Source organism: Gobio gobio (genome assembly GCF_949357685.1).
Source record: "Gobio gobio genome assembly, chromosome: 4".
NCBI lineage: Eukaryota > Metazoa > Chordata > Actinopteri > Cypriniformes > Gobionidae > Gobio > Gobio gobio.
This window is the reverse complement of record NC_137100.1, coordinates 45,504,853-45,525,275: the sequence shown is the minus strand read 5'-3', so window position 1 is coordinate 45,525,275 and position 20,423 is coordinate 45,504,853. Positions and strand designations below refer to the sequence as shown.

General features: G+C 36.5%; 2 protein-coding genes across 8 annotated transcripts; one reads left to right on the top strand and one right to left on the bottom strand.

Moving 5' to 3' along the window:
- The first annotated feature begins 47 nt into the window (after nt 1–47).
- On the top strand, nt 48–15,409 carry rabl6b (RAB, member RAS oncogene family-like 6b). 7 transcript variants are annotated; one of them, XM_079816146.1, is made up of 17 exons: nt 48–210; nt 688–1,122; nt 1,395–1,529; nt 3,129–3,176; nt 3,817–3,846; nt 4,867–4,919; nt 5,035–5,129; nt 5,236–5,376; nt 5,746–5,851; nt 6,911–7,014; nt 8,238–8,620; nt 9,198–9,363; nt 10,028–10,216; nt 10,715–11,030; nt 11,187–11,370; nt 14,007–14,062; nt 14,145–15,409. In XM_079816146.1, the coding sequence occupies exons 2-17, from the start codon at nt 990–992 to the stop codon at nt 14,334–14,336; spliced, it is 2,331 nt and encodes a 776-aa protein (XP_079672272.1). In that variant the 5' UTR covers nt 48–210; nt 688–989; the 3' UTR covers nt 14,337–15,409. The 7 variants fall into 7 exon arrangements, with proteins under 7 accessions (XP_079672272.1, XP_079672273.1, XP_079672274.1 ...); XM_079816147.1 differs by having other exon boundaries at nt 51–210; nt 685–1,122; nt 5,038–5,129; XM_079816145.1 differs by having other exon boundaries at nt 56–210; nt 685–1,122.
- A 228-nt stretch (nt 15,410–15,637) lies between these two features.
- Nucleotides 15,638–17,729, bottom strand: LOC307125911 (uncharacterized protein). Its single transcript, XM_079816144.1, has 6 exons — nt 17,595–17,729; nt 17,041–17,136; nt 16,661–16,951; nt 16,411–16,500; nt 16,280–16,299; nt 15,638–16,053 (listed from the first exon to the last, which is right to left on the bottom strand). Exons 2-6 carry the CDS (start codon nt 17,078–17,080, stop codon nt 16,045–16,047), a joined length of 450 nt encoding a protein of 149 aa, XP_079672270.1. The 5' UTR covers nt 17,081–17,136; nt 17,595–17,729; the 3' UTR covers nt 15,638–16,044.
- Nucleotides 17,730–20,423: the final 2,694 nt, after the last annotated feature.

Here is a 20,423-nt window from a genome sequence, read left to right as displayed (position 1 = left end):
TGAGACTTTTATTTTGAAATGTAATTACCGTGACCGTAGCTAACCCTACCGCAGCGTTCTTCACAAACACAGAACAGCATTTCAATGATTTCATTATTCATAAGCTGTACAGGTTATAGAATGATCACACTGCACAGTGGGTCAGAAATTTAAGATATTGAAAGTTGGATCTAATCATTCAGTTGCTCTAGTATAGACGACAATACCACTGTAAGTACAAGAGCATCACAAATCTGGTACAAATCTGTTAAATAGTTCCGCGTTAGCAGGCTAGGCAGCTGTCAAAAATCGGACATAACAGCCCTTTACAATACGTTAGTTTCTATGCAATTTGCGTTTAATGTTTTTTATTGCTACACTCCTTTATAAACATCACGGTCATTTCTATTGTGGTAGAAATCGCAGTCTCGGGTTGTGTCTTAACTTAGCGAGCTGCCTACCTAGAAAGCATTTTTGGACATCATATTCCACACACTTATGGTGTCCCAAAATGTTGTTTAGTCAGGCGGGCTACTAGGTTTTGAGACACAAACTAAGGCTTCACTGCAAATTAGAGTTACTGCAGTGCACTGCACTGCAACATATCAATCCATGAAAAAAGCTTTTTATCCAGGTCTTGATATAATGCTTTGCAGCTTCATTCAACTCAGCTCACTGTTGTTGTTTTGTTTCTGTACATTGTAGTAGCAGCAGCAGAAGCTGATCAGATTCAACTGTTGATTGAATGAGGATCTTGTGATGCTGAACTGCAATACCCGTGTCATTCAATGGAAATGGATCCAGAGATGAAGATCTGAATTTATTCTTAGATGTTATGCTGTGCCAAAGCAGGGCTCATTCACCTCTCAAACTAATGTAGAAATGCTTTATGAGCATTGCATGAAAACTGTCCACCCACAGACAGACAAACTGGGGGCGTCATAGAGGCCAGTTTGAGACAAGAATATTTTATATTTATAATACGCATCTAGAGGCATAGTTTGGTCAAGATGTTCTCTGCTCTAAAGAAGCTTGTCGGCTCTGAGCCGGCTGGTCAGGTAAAGGACAAGAACATCCCTGCTGGCCTACAGTCCATGAACCAGAGTCTGCAGAGAAAATTTGCTAAAGGAGTTCAGTACAACAGTAAGTCAAATGCCTGCTGAAATGTATAATTAATGACAATCATTAGAATTTCTTTGATTGTTTTGTTGATTCTATGCTTGAAAAACGTTCCAGGTTTAAATGGAGAAAAACAAAATTGAAATTTTCAATGTATCCGCATACTGTTGGACTAAATTGTAACACATACAGCATGTCACAACAAATCACGTCTGTGTTGCTGGAGCCCCTGGGCGCTGTGTGCTAGGGATAATGTTGTTATCACAAGCTCTAACATGTTATGTGTGGGCTTTCAGTGAAGATTGTCATTCGAGGAGATAGAAACACAGGAAAAAGCACCCTGTGGCACCGGCTGCAGGGTAAGAAGTTCCAGGAAGAGTACCTTCCCACTCAGGAGATCCAGGTCACTAGTATCCACTGGAGTTATAAAAGTAAGCTTTATGTTTTTTTCTGGAAATCAAAGCTTCTGTCATCTTGTCTTGATATTTTTTACACCTTATATTTTTATGATATCTTTATACTTACACTCTTAAAAAAATCTCAGTTGGAATTGATGGTTCCATGAAGAACTTTTAATGTCCATTGCGCAAAAGGGTTTCTTTATAGTAAAAACAGTGTTCTTCAAAATGTTTTATTTAAGGTTAACAAAAATGGCTCTTCTATGGCATCACTGCGAAAACCCCCTTTATTTTTAAAAGTGTGTAAGAAGTTGCTTTTGCACTTTTGTTTGAAAGACATGAACTAATTATCTAATAATTTTTATTTCTTTCCATTTGTGCATCTTAATAATGCAAAATAGATTTACTTCAAGGTAAATATGCAGTCTTGCAGCTTGTGGATAAGTAGATTAGATTGATGGCTTTAAATGACCTGTATTAAACGTTAGATATCTAGTGATTTCTAGAGTTTGTTTTCCCTATTTATGTACATCCGTCTGTCAAAAGCTTTCACTTCAACTTTACATGGTGGAACCTGTTAGTGGTAATTTACAGTGAGACCTCCTTTCTTTGATAACGGGCATGGCTCTACTTGTATCCAACATTTTACTTGAAGTGCTGTGCTCATTGCCAAAAAACATACTTTCTATTCCCTGTTCTTTCTGAAAAGAACATTATTATATATAATTGTATATTATATCACTTTGTGGTATTGTTTTCCTGAAGCAATCTTACAATGTTAGTCAAGGTTTCAGCACCACAAATAATCTGTATTTTTATAATTATTTATTTGATATAAAAAAATATTTATTTTATAAAAAATATTGTATTTATTTTTTATAAAAAATTATATATTTTATAAAAAATATTGTATTTATTTTTTGCTTATGTACAGATTTCTGTTATTGGGAACCTGAAAGCCAAATAAAAAAGTTTTTTAAAGTAATTTGTCAAAGTAAAATTGAAAGTAAAATCAAAGGGGTGTAACAATATACACAATATATATCACAATACAAAACTGCAACAATATGTATCATTGATAGTGACAATCTGTATTGTGTATAGGTCACCCAAAATGAAAATAACTGTGAGAAAAAATTCAAGTTTAGAGTTTTAGTGTCAGTACTACATTAAACTGCTCTATATAATGTTGAATATAATGTATAATAATACCATGGGGGAATATTTGTAGGTCCTGATAATACCGAATGTCTTTTGTTACCAGTAAAAAGTGACCTACATTATTTTAAATATATTTAGTCAGTGACAGAGTGCAAACACATTTTTCTAAATTAATTCAGCATTTTCAGCTTCAGAATCATGAATATTTTTCTTCTGGTGTCACCATAGTCCTGTGCATTGGGTTACCAGCACCAATTCCAAGCCTGTTCATTTCCACCCCCAATGTAATACCAAATTTAGCATTTTGATCAACAGTAAAAAAAAAAATTGAAATCTTTACCATATGTAGTGGAGTAAAGCATAATATTGTATCGTAAGTTCAGTATCGTGACATGAGGGTATTGTTACACCCCTAATCGAAAAATAAATGAAAGGAAGTTTCAAATTAAAATGCTTGTCATTTCTTCTCAGCTACTGATGATGTGGTGAAGGTGGAGGTTTGGGATGTGGTGGATAAAGGTGAGTTGCCATCAGCCTATTTCAAGTCATTTCTCTTAGCATTCTGATCAGGTGACTTTGTAGATGCTACTGTCATATTTATCATAAGGCTGGAATACACTACAGTGTAGTTTATAGTTTGGGCCTGATTCGCAGTCTGTATGAGTCAAAGCTAGTTAACCAGCAGATATTGTGCATTCAAATTTCACAGATTTCACAGAAAATCACATAGTGTGATGGGCATAGACTCTGTATATAATTCCATCCATTTGAAGGATATCAACTTCAAGCATGTTTGATATTTTGAGCCACACTGTTTTCATTTTTATGTCTTCCTTCTAGCAACGAGGCACGTGTTTCTGTGTGAGTTTGTTGTGTTCAGAGGGAGGTTTTCTCTGTAACCATTTACAAAGTCTGCAAGTGTGAAATGACTAGTTTTAGAAAATCTGTTGAGATTTTAAAAATCACGTAATGTATTTCAACCGTTAAGCATTTTCTTGTTTATGCCTTTTAAAGTTTAGTGTACAGGTACTGCATGTCATTGTTTAACTAACATCCTCCATCTCATTCTGATGGTCATACGTGAAGCCATTTCACCCAGCCCTCCTTCATCCCCAGTCATTTATATTAATGGTATTTTTCTTACTTGCTGTCCAACCAGGCCAAAAAATCCCCCTTCCTGAAGGTGTAGGTGAGAAACTCCATAGATTGTAGACATTAGGCTGTGACTTGCCTGTGCTTGATCTGTTTGTTCTGTTATCCAAGTGCAAACTGACTTTTCACTGACTGCATTGTGGCAGAATGTATTCTAGTCTAGGGGCTTTTTCACACCTGAAAGTCCGCACCAAGGTCCGTACCAAAGGTCATGTTTTTATACATTTTATATATTTGATTAATTTTGGTTTGCTTTCACATTGCAATTATGCATGAGCGCTAAATAACTTTACATCTGGACCAAACAAGGTAGGTGTGAAAGGGCCTTATCATACACTTCTTGATTAGAAGGGTAAAAAACCGACCATGATATGCAGTGTGCAGTAATAATACCGCAGAAAACCAATTCTTGCTAATACCACTAATGTCACTTCCTTTGTGAAAAAGGAAAAAGCCGCATTTTGTTATCTGTTTTTGATGCTCTTGACGTTAATGGAAGTTGTTTACTAATTTGACATATTTCAATTTGATCTACTACACTACAATTTAGGGGTCGGAAAGATTTGTTTTTGAAAGAAGTCTTGTATGCTCACCAAGGCTGCATTTGATCAGAAATACAGTAAAAATGGTAATATTAAAATAACTGTTTTCTATTTCAATATATTTTGAAATGTAATTTATTCCTTTGATGACAACGCTGAATTTACAGCATCGGTACTCCAGTCTTCAGTGTCACATGATCCTTCAGAAATCATTCTAATATGCCGTTTTGGTGCTTAAGAAACATTTCTTTTCATCAATGTTGAAAACAGTTATGCTGCTTAATATTTTTGTGGAAAACTTGATTCTAGATTCTTCTTTTTAGAGTTCAAAAGAATAGCATTTATTGAAATAGCAATCTTTTGTAACATTATACATGTCTTTACTGTAATTTTAGATCAATTTAATGCACCTTGCTGAATAAAAGTATTACTTTTTCTTTAAAAAAAAAAAAGACTTACTGACCCCAAACTTTTGAACAGCAGAGTTACAATAGTCTACCTCTGACATTCTACAGGAAAGGGGAAAAAGAGAGGTGAAAACTTGAAGTTGGAAAATGAACCTCAAGAGGTAAATCTATAGTAGTATTCTATCAAAATCAGGTGTAATAGCAGTTCAAAATGCCCTTCACCGTCTAATAGTGGGGAGTTTCAATGTTTAGCTGGAAATGTCTCTTTGCTGTTAGCAGACGGAGAGTGAACTGGCCTTGGATGCTGAGTTTTTGGACGTGTATAAGAACTGCAATGGTGTGGTCCTGATGTTTGACATCACTAAGCAGTGGTAGGTGAACAAAGACTATCAGCATCTCCAGAGACTACTTCTCCATCATGCAAAACTCACAGCTCTGCTTTGGAATGCAAAACGTGTGCTTTGTTTGCACCAATAGGACTTATAATTACATTCTGCGGGAGTTGCCCAAGGTACCCACTCATGTGCCAGTGTGTGTGTTGGGGAATTACCGGGACATGGGAGAACACAGAGTCATTTTGCCCGATGACATCCGTGACTTCATCGCTGGTCTTAACAGGTTAGATCATTACAGTCAGCATGAACATGTAAATTGACACTTTTTACTGTCTTAATTTACATTCTTGATCTTATTACAAACAGTTTATCAGTTTAAAATCAAAATGTCTGTGCTCTTTTTTTTTTTCAAAGTAATCTTTGCTACTTTAGTTTTTACAATCCATTCATATACTTTATTTTTTTTACCCAATAACATGGAGAGTTGTGATATAGAGGTAAAATGGGCTGTGAATGCTGTTTCATATTGATTTGTTTGTGTTTAGGATTGGAAATCATGGAATTTGTTCACTAATGAGTTTTTTGAGTGTTTAATAACTTGTATTATTCTCAGTGGGCTTTATTGATGTTTGATATCTTCATGATTTTGTAGACCTCTTGGCTCATCTTACATCCACTATGCAGAATCTTCCATGAAAAACGGTTTTGGTTTGAAATATTTGCACCGATTTTTCAACATTCCATTCTTGCAGCTTCAGGTAAGCAGGTTAATGTTCTAGGCTAGAATATTGCTATAATTTGTTACATTTATATAGCGCTTTTCTAGGCACTCAAAGCGCTTTACATAGAAGGGGGGAATCCCCTCAACCACCACCAATGTGCAGCATCCACCTGGATGATGCGACGGCAGCTATATTGCGCTAGTACGCCCACCACACACCAGCTGATTGGTGGAGAGGAGACAGAGTTATGATACCAATCGTATATATATGGGGATGATTAGGAGGCCATGATGGACAGGGGCCAATGGGCAAATTTGGCATCCTGGGAGTCAGGACCTCGGTTTAACGTCTCATCCGAAGGACGGAGTTACCTAAGGTTACTGCTAAGGTTACCTAAAGGTTTAATCAAATAAAAACGCAACCAGCTACCAGACAAAGGTAATGGTTATTTGTAATAGTTAATATTAGGCTAATGCCGTGTTCCTGGCAACCCATAACCAGAGTTTTTCCAACCTTCTATCCACAAAAGTGCACTGGAACGGCAGTCAAACCCCGTGACTTTCCACCCGTGAACTCGTACAGTTACGCGCTTTGACGTCACTAAGCCCGCGAAACAACAATGGCAGCCCCTACGGATGCGGTTTTTATGAAAGTCATACACGAATAATATAAAATAAAAGGTATAACAGCTTCTCTTGCCTTATGCGCCGTTTTTTCTCCTCCGCTTCCCTCAAATAAGCAAGGAGTAAGCACCTTTGGCGATATAAATGTTTGTAAATGAGCACAAGCTCCATACAGTCCGCCATGCTTTGTTTACATCTAGCTAGCACAATTCCTTGCGCTCAGGCAGTTTGGCGTGACTTTGCCTGGAACGCTAGAAAGTCGTGAGTCATGGTTTTAAGTCGTAACTTGTGGGCTCAAAAACCTGCCTGGAACGCAGCATACATAAGCTGTGTCATGTGCCTGGCAGAAATTAGATCAGAAATCTTTCTCTGCATGTTTGCCCTTATCACAGTTACTTTTCCCATTACACTAGGTGTTACAGCTTTAAATGAAACCGTAGTAAAGGAAACATTTATATTTTAACTTGCACAGAGAGAGACCCTGTTACGACAGCTCGAGACCAATCAGCTGGACATCGATGCCACGCTAGAGGAGCTAACAGTTCAGCAGGAGACAGAAGACCAGAACTATGATATGTAAGAACTAAAAACGCCACACACACACAAACTTCCTATAGTTTAATTTCATCTACTGGACAGTCAAAACAGTATTCTGATTTAAATATCAGCAACTACACAACCATTCCAAAGTATCCTTTAAATGTTTTCAACATTGATTATAGTAAGAAATGTTTCTTGAGCAGCAAATCAGCATATTAGGAGGATTTTTGAAAGATCATGTCACACTAAAGTTTAGAGTAATGGATGCTGAAAATTCAGCTTTTCCATCACCGGAACAAATTGCATTTTAAAATCTAGTTTTCTATTTTAAAGGGTTACTTCAGTGATTAGCATTAAGCTTTGTATCAGTAGAAACCCGGTAGTATATTCAAATTATGGTACTTTTCCCCCTCACATCCCCCTGAGACGAGAGAATTATGCATTTTATTTCTGGAAAAAATCCTACGATGACGCAAATATCATCATTTTGCGTCATCTGAGGATTTTTTGGCCAGAGCCTAGAGACTATAGGAGCTAGTTCCGCATGTTATTAACCCGCCCACAGGGGAGGGATCTCACTCACAGAATGTAAATGCACCCGGCCGCTCGGCTCGGCATTCATAACTGAGCGGTGCGGAGCAAAGTGAGTGTTTCAACTTTTCAGTGAATTCCTATGAAAGTTAAGCTTCCATAGGCATGATCTGATAACGCGCCAGACTGGACACGCGTTGTGAATGAATGCCGCGGCCCGCACTTACCTCAGCTCTGCTCAGCTCTTTCTCTCGTGATGAATGAAATCTGACTCCAGCTGCGTCTGTGCCGTGACTTTCGTTCGGCTCACTCACACTTTATTGAAAAGACACGTTCAGTTTTTTATTGTAGAGTCTATTCTCTAACTGAACGAAATGATTGTATTAGTATGAAGCAAGTGCATTCTGGAAGTTGTTGTCTTTCATCCACATGAGACAAAAATACAAATACATTTTCTGTCTTTTCTCAGTCTAGAAGGCACCAAATTAAAAAATAATTTCACATTTCTACTACATAAATGACCCAGTTTAAATACACATTCATCTTCCCAGCGCTGAAGTACCCCTTTAAAATCTGTTCAAATAGAAAACAGTTTTTTTAAACTGTAAAATTGTATGCTGCCTTGCTGAACATAATAGACTTCAAAAACATTAAAAAAATTGGTTTGTGAACTGCAGTGAGTTCCATCTGACTATTATGATACAGTAGGTGTCTGTTATAACTTTCAGTTTCCTGGAAATGAAAGACTCTCGTAGTAAAGGCTACAACTCTCCCGGCCCTGCTAACGGACAAAGTCCTTCCTCAGGCACGCAGTCTCCTGTCGTTCCTCAGAGTGGATGCTCCACTAGCAGCTCCAGCCCATGTAGCCCCCAGCAGCCTCCCATTCCCTCCCAGATCCTGAAGTCTCCATCTCCCTCTCCGTCCCCTCCTCCCCCTCTCTCCTCAACCCAAGCGTCTGTGACCTCTCCCTCCCCTTCTCCTGCTCACCCTGGCCCGACAGTCTCTGCTCCAGCTCAGGCTCCTGCCTCTGCTCCTCAAACCCAGAAACGCAGCTTCATCTCCAGGCTCTTTGGCTCCTCTCCTGCCCAGGAACCTTCAGCAGTCGCCCAGGGTGAGTTTTTAGCATAGCTAGCTGCGTGTGTTTATCGTATAAGAAAAAACTCACAAACACTGAGCTTTTAATGGCACTATAAACAGCTTTTATGCCTTTCTTTTCAAATGTGCAGTGTCTCAGTGACTCATTGTTAAAGAACTGCCCTAATGCTATGAACTGCAAAAGGGATTTGAAGGCTGAGAGGAATTCATTCACACACACACATACACACACACATCCTCTCTCAGAGAGAGCTTTCCTCGAGCGAGACCCACAAAGCCGTGAAAAATGGAGAGGATTAGGACTCGTGCAGATCATAAGGATGTGTTGTGGATCAATAGAAAATCACAAGACCTTGTGCATTCCTGAGCTATGGAGAGGGTTTTATTAGCTCTTGCAGCCCACCTAAATGAGCTTGGATATCAAGCAGTAGTTATTTAGTAAAGCGCATATCAATGTATCACAATTTTTTTTTGTCATTTACCATTGATTGTTCTTGTTTGGAACTCATTGTAATTGCTGCTGTTTATATATTTTTAATGTAAGATGTTTTTGCCCCAGATCATGTGACCTCACACTTCTTGGATTTCCACAGAGCCAGATCCAGTATCTGCAGCGACTCTGCCTACAGTTCAGAGCGTGGATGATTTTGTGCCAGACGAGGGACTAGACAAAAGCTTCTTGGAAGACGGTCTGCATTCTAACACAAGACCGGTTATGAACACCCAGCCCTCTGCTGCGGGTACTGCAGATAGTGACAGGTACACCAAGGGCAAATAACAAAGAAAAAATGATGTGATATGCTATTTTGTTAGAAAATGTATTTAATTTAATCAATGTACGCTACTGATCAAAAGTTTGGTATCTGTACTATTTTTAAAATGTTTTGTTTTTGCTCACAAACGCTGCATTCATTTGATTAAATTTTTTTTATTGTACAATATTATTAGAATTTAAAATAACTGTTTTCTATTTTAATGTACTTAAAAATGTAATGAATTTCTGTGATGACAAAGCTGAATTTTCAGCAGCCATTACTCCAGTCTTTAGTGTCACATGATCCTTCAGAAATCATTCTAATATACTGATTTGGTGCTCAAGAAACATTTATTTTTATCAATTCTGAAAACATTTGTTCTACTTAATATTTTTGGGGAAACCATGATACAGTTTTTCAGGATGCTTTGATTTAATGGAACATACTTTTTTGAAATCTATTCTAACATTATAAATGTCTTTACTGTAACTTTTGATAAATTTAGTGCATCCTTGCTAAATAAAATTATTTTCTTAACAAAAAAAAACGTACTGACCCCAAACTTTTGCATGGAAGTGTGCTTTTACTTGTAAATGAACTGAGCTAGTGGTTTCGTCTGTTCAAAAATCTGAAGTTTTGCATCCATTCTTGTAACATGTTTATTTTAGTGATGGGGAAGGAAGAGAAGGGAACCCCATGGTTGCTGAGTTCCAGGATGATTTGGACCCTGATGATGCAGAACTTGAACCCAGAGCTTCTATTGTCAGTAAAGGCTTGGATATCACTCTCTCCAGTGATGAGGAGGGTCCAAAACCTGCTGTAACTCAGGATAAAGAGCTGGACCCTGAACCTCACCTGTAAGTTTGAATTCCTGCCTTTCATTAAGGCACGTTCACACCAAGGACGAGAACTATAACAATAACTATAAAATGATAATAATCTTTTCTATGAGAATAGGGAACCACAATTAAAACATTATCTATATCATTGGAATCACTTTCAGAATTATATTTTTCCAGCTGGTGAATGATAAAAACCGCCAATCAGAATCCATCCTGCTTTAAAGAGCTCAAGCATTTGAAGCGGCAGACGACACCACTGCAACGCATGCTCATAATAAACAGAACATTATTTTACATTGGTGTGGTTGCTTATATAGTTCTCTTTATAGTTTATTGTCATTACTGATGTGAGCGGGCCTTTAATGATAGACTAGATTTAAGATACATTGATAAGTGAGATGTTGATGAACTAGTAAATAATAGCTGGTGTGTTGTGGGCAATAAGTTTGTTACCTGAAGCAACTGGTTTTCATGTTAGTTGTTAATAATATTACCAATAATATGGTTATTCAGGGTGACTCTGGATTCATTAACACTGGAGGACAGACCAAAGCCTATCCACAAAGAGCCAGTGATCCAGACCCAGAGCATAGAGACTTCCATTCTCAGTCCCACTCCAGTACACACTACTCAACTTCTGCAGACAGCGTCGGGCGCAGCAGCCCTGGCTGACCCTCAAGCACAGGTCATAAAACATAAAGAGAGATCAGCTCAGGCAGAGTCCTCTGACACAGACCCAGACGTGCCTGTGGCCAAACAGATGCTTTCATTTGTCATGGATGACCCTGACTTTGAGAGTGAGGAAGAAGTCATACAGAAAGTGATTAAGGTACTGAAATCATGATGATGATGATGATGATGATGATGATGATGATGATGATGATGATGGTGATGGGCATTGTAGTTCATGTTTTGGTGACTTTTCTGGATAATTTACAAATTTAGGGTTTGAATAACCAGAAAAGACTTCTGTTGCTTGTTCTAGGACTCTTTCCCAGCTAGAGATGATATCCCTGATATATCTGATGAGGATATCAACACGGCTAAAATCCCTGAGCCCATGAAACCTACTGCACTCTCCTTCAAAAGCAAGAATGACGGTGACCTCTTTGGCCTGGGAATTGAGGAGAAGTCGATCAAAAGCAAAGACAGCAGCGATGAGCAAGATGGCAAGTCACTGGAATAGTTTTGTGATAGGAAACAGACTTTATATATAAAGTAGGGGTGTAACGATACCCTTATGTCACGATTCGATACATATCACGATACTGAACTCACGATACGATATTATTGCGATATTTAAAGACGTATGGTAAAAGGTTAACAAAAAATGTACTGTTGATTAAAATTATAAATTGGGGGTGGAAATTGGTGCTGGTAACCAAATGCACAGGACAATGATGACATCAGCATAAAAATATTCATGATTCTGAAGCTGAAAATACAGAATTATTTTAAACGAATATGTTTGAATTCTGTCACTGGCTAGATATATTTAAAATAGTGTAGGCCACTTTTTACTGGTAACAAAAAACATTTGGCATTATCAGGACCCACAAATATTCCCCCATTGCATTATTATACATTATTTTATAATTATTATTATTTATTATAATTTTTTATACATTACATTACTTTTTATATATTATATTCAAGATTATATAAAGTAGTTATGTAGTACTGACAATAAAACTCTGTAAACTTGAATTTTTTCTCACACGATACATATTGTTGATTTTTTTTTATTGTGATATATTGTGACACGATATATTGTTACACCCCTAAAATAAATTATAATAGCGATAGACAGCATGTATCAGTCAATCTCAGTTTTCCTAGCAAATTTGTAATTTCATTTCAACAATTGTGTAATGTAAACAACTGTTCAAATGAAATAATGACTTATGTTTTTCATTGTGTTTAAATAAATAATTGTTATATATATATATATATATATATATATATATATATATATATATATATATATATATATATATATATATATATATATATATATATATATATATATATATATATATATATATAATAAATAAATAAATAAATTCTTTTTTTTTTTTTTTTTTCAAAAGTGACAGTAAAGGATTTTTTTTTTCAAAAGAATGCCATTTATTTGAATTTATAATGTCATTCTTTTGAATTTTTCTTTTTAATTCATCACAGTTCTCACAAAAATATTAAGCAGCACAGCAGCTTTCAACAGTGATAATAATAAGAAGAAGAATAAATGTTTCTTGAACATCAAATCAGCATATTAGAATGATTTCTGATAAATTATTTTAATAAATTATATTTTAAGTCAAATACAAAACTCTTTAAATTGTAACAATATTTAACAATATTACTGTTTGTACTGTATTGTTGATCAAATAAATACCTAACCCAAACTTTTGAAAAGTGTATACAGGGAGTGCAGAATTATTAGGCACGTTGATTTTCTGATCATATTTTTTTTCCAGGCACATTTGACCAATTCCAAACCACAGTAATCCTAATAACTACTATTGATTTAGTATTTAATAATGTATAAGTGATATATAATTGTTCATGAAGGCTGGAAATGAAAATCACCTTATATTCAGGTGTGCAGAATTATTAGGCATGTTTTCTTTTACAGATAAATTGAGCCAAAAAAGAGATTTAACTCAGACTGAAAAGTCAAAAAGTATTAAAGGCTCATGAGAAGGATGCAATACTAATGCAATACTAGACATTGCAGTTAAGGCATGACCATTGGACAGTGAAATGCTCGTTGGGTCAGCAGGATCTGACAAAAACATGTGGTGAAGAAAAGACACCTGTTAACTGCAAAATAATTAAGAATTAAGGTGAAGAATTAAGGGTGAAACCATCAGGAACCCTTTAGTCTCCAGCGCCACCATTTTCCAGAGCTGCAACCTACCTGGAGTCTCCAGAAGTGCAAGGTGTCAGGATCTCAGAGACTTCAGTTAGGTAAAGAATCCTAAAAAATGACCCCCACTAGATAAGAATCACAAGCTGAAGTGTTGTAAAATACATGAAGAAGGTTTTTTTATAGGCTTTATGGACAGATAGGTTGAGAGTGACTCTTGAAGGAGCAGCACCACATCCTCTAGTACCACTGTTTGAAGAATTCATCTTCCAGAATCTGGCAGTACGTTTTGGGAGTTCATTTTTAGTCCATCTCTGCAAAATGGACTTCAGGATGGACTAAAATTAACTCCCAAAACGTACTGCCAGATTCTGGAAGATGAACAGCTTTGGAAAATGGTGGCGCTGGAGACTAAAGGGTTCCTGATGGTTTCACCCTTAATTCTTCACCTTAATTCTTAATTCTTTTGCACTTAACAGGTGTCTTTTCTTCACCACCTGTTTTTGTCTGACCCTGCTGACCCAACGAGCATTTCACTGTCCAATGGTCATACCTTAACTGCAATGTCTAGTATTGCATTAGTATTGCATCCTTCTCATGGGCATTTAATACTTTTTGACTTTTCAGTCTGAGTTAAATCTCTTTTTTGGCTCAATTTATCTGTAAAAGAAAACATGCCTAATAATTCTGCACACCTGAATATAAGGTGATTTTCATTTCCAGCCTTCATGAACAATTATATATCACTTATACATTATTAAATACTAAATCAATAGTAGTTATTAGGATTACTGTGGTTTGGAATTGGTCAAATGTGCCTGGAAAAAAAATATGATCAGAAAATCAACGTGCCTAATAATTCTGCACTCCCTGTATTTGCGAATATATGCAAATGAACAGCCATCTATAAATGTTTTTCTATTTTTATTCTCATAGAAAAAGAAAGCAAACATTCCAAGGAGAAAAAGAAAAAGAAAAAAAGGAGTAAAGAGGTGAGTTATATTCAATTATAACCTTTCATAAATGAAATTATATACTGTTTTTTTTTTTATAACTATTTCGTATTTCACGTAGGATGATGACAAAAGCAGCAAGAAGAAACACAAGCACAAGAAAAAGGAGAGAGATGAGGCCGCTGGGACAGCAGACGAAAAAGAGAAGAGAAAGAGAAAGTCACGAAGCAAGAAACCTGATGATCTTGAAGCTTTTCTGGCCGGAGAAGGCGGCTTGGCAAAAAGAGAGGAAGGCGACTATGAGGAACTGTAACACACACACACTCTCTCTCTCTCTCTCTCTCTCTGCTAAAGCAATGTTTGTGCATTGGTATTGGTACAAGCTTGAAAGAGTTCTCAACAAAAACCACAAAACAAGCTTTCTTTAGCAGACCAACACATCTTACTGACAGGTTAAGAAACGTTTAACGCTGGTTTTCCACTTGCCACAAACACTTCCCAATCCACCTTCCATGCCTGAAGAGGTTGGAAGGGCTGGCGTAGTTCATACTCTTTGGGCTCAAACTGCAATAAGTGGAGAAGCCATGCAAAATTGCATGCAATTTGACCTTTGTACTTTGTTTTTCAGATTGAAATGGACTATTTTCACTCACTCATAACATTGTGCTTTCTGAATGTTTACATACCCGCTTTTATATGGTTGCAATATTTTCATCATCACATATGTGAACCAATGTATGTTTATCATTTATTTTATTGCTTTATTAGTTGCCTTGTGTATGTGGATGAATTGGTATTTATGCTCAATAGATGTTCTGAGAGCTTGGCTTGTGTAGTTTTGCCGTGTGTTTAGTGTTTGAAATGAATATACTGTACTTCATTATTTGTTTTCCCAAAATATATCAAGAAAAAAATATTTTAGGAATGGAAAGGAATTTGGTCAATAAATGATCATTATGATAGCGGAGTAGTTACGACATCAAACATGACTATTCTCACACTTTTTAAATCAGGGAATGCCTTAAAGGAAACTATTGTGAAATGCAACACTTAACTTTAAAGAGCTCAAATAGACCAATAATGAGTGTGCTTGGATAAAACAATGAGATCTATCTACTGTGTCATTATGCAAACTTGTGTTTTACTTTTACTTTTTTCTAATTTGTCTGTAATTATACCATTTTGAATTTTTGCACTCCATTTTTTTCTCTACCTTATTGTTTTATGACGGTAAATTACAAGAAAGAACTATAATGTATTTGTCATCTAAGGTTTTTTTGTTTAGTTTTTTTGCCTAATTTTCAATGGAATCATGATTGAATGAAACTGTGCTGTTGCTTGAAAACTGAATTCAATACAAAAATACAAAAATATTTTTGCAATGTTACTGGGTCAGTTTTTCCTTTTTTTTTCAGCGTGGCTATTTCGTAATTGTCACTTGTTTTTAAGTTGTTTACTTGTACTAATAATCAAAGTAAGTTAGCAAAGACGGCGGACTTTGGTCAACTCGCAGATACACTTTAGCTTCCGCAATGTTTATTATATATGTATTCTTACATCAAAATTGTGTTATACATTGTTTATTGATGCTTTATAGGTTACATTAGTACACAATGTGGCAAATGACATTTGTTTATTTTACAGTATATTAAGAAAACACATTCATATGTGCTGGCATATTATTAAAAACAGTAAAACATACACATTTAAAAAAAAAAAAACAATTTTCCAAACGGAGCAGTTTAACTTTTACATGAATGACAAATGCAATAGCAATAATGTTTTTTATAAGCATTACATTGTATGTTCATTTACATAACAAGCAGAACACAATTATAACCTATTTTTATTTTAAATATTGAGTGTTAAATGTAGTCATGCTGCTATTTTGAACTTTTAAAAAACACTAGAAAATGTACATTTACAGCCGACGGCTTGGCTGACGTTCAACCATATTTTCTTTATTCTTCAGTAAATGTGACTTCCTCATTCCTCCTTTCTTTGGCGTCAGACTTCATTACTTATGTTGTCTGCAAAATGAAAGGTTTCAGTTAAAAATATTTAATTAAAATCAAAAAGTCAAGACAACATATTTTTTACAATAACCAATTTCAACTTTTCTTTTCTAAGTTCAGTCAGTTTAATATAATTTACTTGTACAGCTAATTTGATTATATTCAAAAATCTAAGGCAGCAACAGGTTTTAGGTTTTTAAAAGTTGAAGGTGCTGGATATTTTTATACAGTGCGCTCTTACCTTTGCATCGCCATGTTTCCCTATGGTCAGCAAAACCGAACATGTAAACAAAGAGGTTAGACTTCTTCAAAGCTCAAGTGTTTTTCAGTATAATGTGATGATAAACTAAGGTGGATTGTGTGAGCACTCACTGTTTAAATAAATGTGAGTCGAGATGGCCACCAAAGGAAGCAAAATAAATAAAATCCAGCGGAGAATGGACCAAACAAAGTTAAATTCAGCTGTAACGTAGATTAATACACTTTATCTTTGCATGATGTGTTTAATATTAGGAATTAAAAATATTTCAAATAAAGAAAATTTAAATATGCTGAAAGTATTGCTTAACACATAGTGCTGAGGAAACCATCTAAAGAGAAATAGAGAGCATTTCCATCTTACCAAAGTAATCCTCGGCCAGTTTAACAATGACCTTGTCTTCAGTCATGAACCCACACCAGTAGACTCCATTCCCTTGTGCGAGTGTCTGTACGGAGACGGTGAAGGCCTTTCCATCATCTTGCACTTGTAAATTGCCGTCCTCCAAAACACTGATGCCTGGCCGGAATGAGAAGCCCGTACAGCAGTTTTCATCCTGGACATCTCTTTTGCACCACACCCTTCTGTTCTGAGATATATTCCTATTCTCATAGGGGCAGGTGATTGAGTGTAGATAATCAGATGTGCTGTGTCCTGTGGAGAAAAAGATGTATGTTTTTCCTCTGTGAGATGGTAGTTTGTATTAATTTAGGCTACTCTAAGTTTGCGTGTATTGACCTTACCTATTAGGATCATTAGCAGAAATGCTGTTATTAGATTCATGATGGCTGAAAACAGACTGTGGTATAAGTCTGTGGATGTACTGGTCTTTAAAGGTTCTAGAAGAGGAAACACATACAGGAAATAACTCGCCACAAACACATTTAGAAGGAACATGTCTTTTACTTCTCTTAACACAGACAGTAGTCATAAGTGAATAATTTCATGAACAATTTCTTAAAATGTTTCACAATCTATTGTAAACTTGCTGTCTTTAGCACATGGGGTATTGCACTATTTATTAATTATATATGAAACATGTTTTTTTTGTTTGTTTCTTCTTCATTGTTTCTATCCATTTTCAGTTATTTTCAAATGTAGGCTACACTACTGTTTAAAAGTTTACACATATATTTTATGCTTCTAAAGCTCACCCCGGCTGCATTTATTTGATCAAAAATACAGTAAAAACAATTTAAACCGTTTTCTATTGCACTGTTTTAAAATACAATTGCAAATCCGAATTTTCAGCAGTCTTCAGTGTCACGCCGGTTTCAGACTGCAGGCGTTACCTTACCTTAACAGGGCGTAGGCAGGGCGTATTTTTTTCGACGCCCATATAAACAGATTAGAGCATTCACACTGCACGCAGAGGCGGCGCGGCAGAGCGTAGCAGGAGCAGCAGTGCCGAGATCGTTTCGGCGCCGAGTCTATTTTTGCCGCGCTGCTCACGCTGATTTAAAGCCACAGTATATTGTTTTGATTAAAATTGACCTGATTAACATGCAAAATAACACATTCCACCATGAAAACATGTAGTGAAGTGTACCGTGTTTTTCACAATCACCATATGACATCCAGCCCTGTGAAATTTTTTATAAAATACACGAAAACACAACACTGCCAGAAGTTTATGCCCAAACTTGAAAGGTCCGTTTAAATGATTAAAACTAGAGGCTTATCTTAACTTTAAAGGTTACTTTTATCATGTACTTATCATGTATATATATATATTAGATAATGGAGAAAGCATGCTGCCCATCATAAATCAATGCACGAGACAGACAGGGGTCGGGGGAGAACACCGGGAAAGGTGACAATGGCAGAGGTGGACAAAGTACACAACTCCATTACTTGAGTAAAAGTAAAAGTACTATTGGTTAAATTATACTCCATTACAAGTGAAAGTTGTAAAGATAGATTTTTACTTAAAGCTACACTATGTAACTTTTCCGTCTAGAGGTCGCCTGTTCAAAACAAAGGCGTAGTTTGATGACGCCACGTTTGAGCGCAGAATCTTGGGACATGTGGTCTTCACCTCACAGCCGGTGGAAAAGAGTCAGATAGGACTCGGGCAGAAATCATGTTCATGTATGCGATTATAAATATTACTGTAGTGAAGCAGAGCAGGACCGAGTGTTGTGGAGCTGAGCAAGGCCGCAGGAGCGATTGAAGAGCGGGACTGTTATTATGGCATAATCGCCACTTCCTCTCTTCCAATCATGAGTATGAGGTATCGCAACTCTGTTTATCGTATTAGAAATATCTGGGTGTGTTGAAAAGGAAGTTATGATGGTCGCTCGGCGGCTGCTATGACACTTGTTCACACTGCAGTGAGAGTAAAGTGTTTCACTGAATAAAACCGGAAACCGAGGGTGACGCAGATATGACGCAATCGACAGGCGTCTCCCTCACACGCATAGCTCACACGTCCCGGTTCCTCGGTTAAAATAGCAATTTCTCACGATTTACAAATAGTTGGAAACATTTGGGATATTCTAAGTACTCAACTGAACAAAATATATAACACTGGCCTAGTGGTTTCTGGATATTTTACTGCAAAAATCCTACACAGTTCACCTTTAAGTAAAAGTACAGAAGTACTTGCTTTTAAAAGTACTTAAGTATCAAAAGTAAAAGTAAACGATTATTTTATTATCGTTGCATTGTTGTATGAATCCACTGTTCCATCATGATTTAAGCCAGTCATGCTCCATCTGACATGCCAGCATACCTTGAACTCATTTAAATACTTGTTTAAAAGTTACAAAGCTCTTATCAAAGTCAAAATCATACTAGAAAAGAAAGGTTTCTACATTGTGTTTATTTGACAGGATTATGTAAAAACATATTTCTGAAAGGAGTTCAGTTAACATTATTAGCCCAACTATGTCGTTTTTGCATGCTAACTAACATTATTGTGGAACGTTAGCTATGCGTTAGCGCTGTATCCACAAAGCTATGGCAACTTGGCGGGTAAATCAATAAAAATCATTTGACCAACCATACTTCATACCACAGCAAATTTTGATTTCGTTTTAGTCAGTCTTTTGACTACAACATTTTAGGCATCTGAATTGTTTTAGTCTAGTTTTAATTGACTATAATAAGATTTTAGTAGATTCAATAGACTAAAATTCAGTACTTGTGGTCTGGCGTCTGAGAGGCAGCTTTCTGTGTGCACTTTCGTGTCGTCACACTTTTTCAGACTTATCCACGTCTGCTCTTCTGAATTTTAACTTTTAAGTATGACTATGGTTGCGCGCACTGCGTCTGGGAACTGCCGCCTTCTATTTTGCCATCAATTGATTGGTGTTCAAAAAATACTTGGAAATCATTGAACTTCATGTGATCCTACAAGAGTGATTACTGATAGGCTGTCTGCAAAAAAAAAACAAATCCCGTTTTAAAGAAGAAAACAAATCATCCACTGACTTTCAAAGCAGCTACGACTTTCTACTTCGAGGGCCTTGATAAAAATGTAGTGGAGTAAAAAGTACGATATTTGTCTTTCAAATGTAGTGAAGTAAAAGTCATAAGTTTCCAGAAACAATACTACTCAAGGAAAGTACAGATACTCAAAAAGTGTACTTAAGTAAAGTACTCAAGTAAATGTACTTAGTTACTGTCCACCTCTGGACAATGGACGATATTCGTCTGTATTTGCAATATACAAGCCGCAGTTCAGCTGCGCGCGACAAACGCTGCCAGTGTGAAAGCACAAAGGGTGCGCGCGGCTCCCGCACTCCATACGCTCCGCTCCTGCGATGCTTACGCCCTGCTAACGCGTGCAGTGTGAAACCGGCGGAAGTGGCTATAATGCACATAACTAAAGGAGTAGGCCACAAACACAATCTTTATTAAATCCACAATATCAGGAGATTGCAGGAGAAATTAGCTGACTCAGAACCAAAATACATGGGGAGAATCTAGATAAAATGGAACAGGTGTGTAGAACTAATTACCAACCAAGGAAACTAACTACAGGGAACACACTCTTATGGAAAATGATAATATTTTGTAATTATCATTTAAATCTGACTACTTTTCAAATTGTTTGTCATGAATCAACATCTGAGGAAAATGTTATGGGGTTTCTAATCAAAATATGACTTTCTGTTACAAA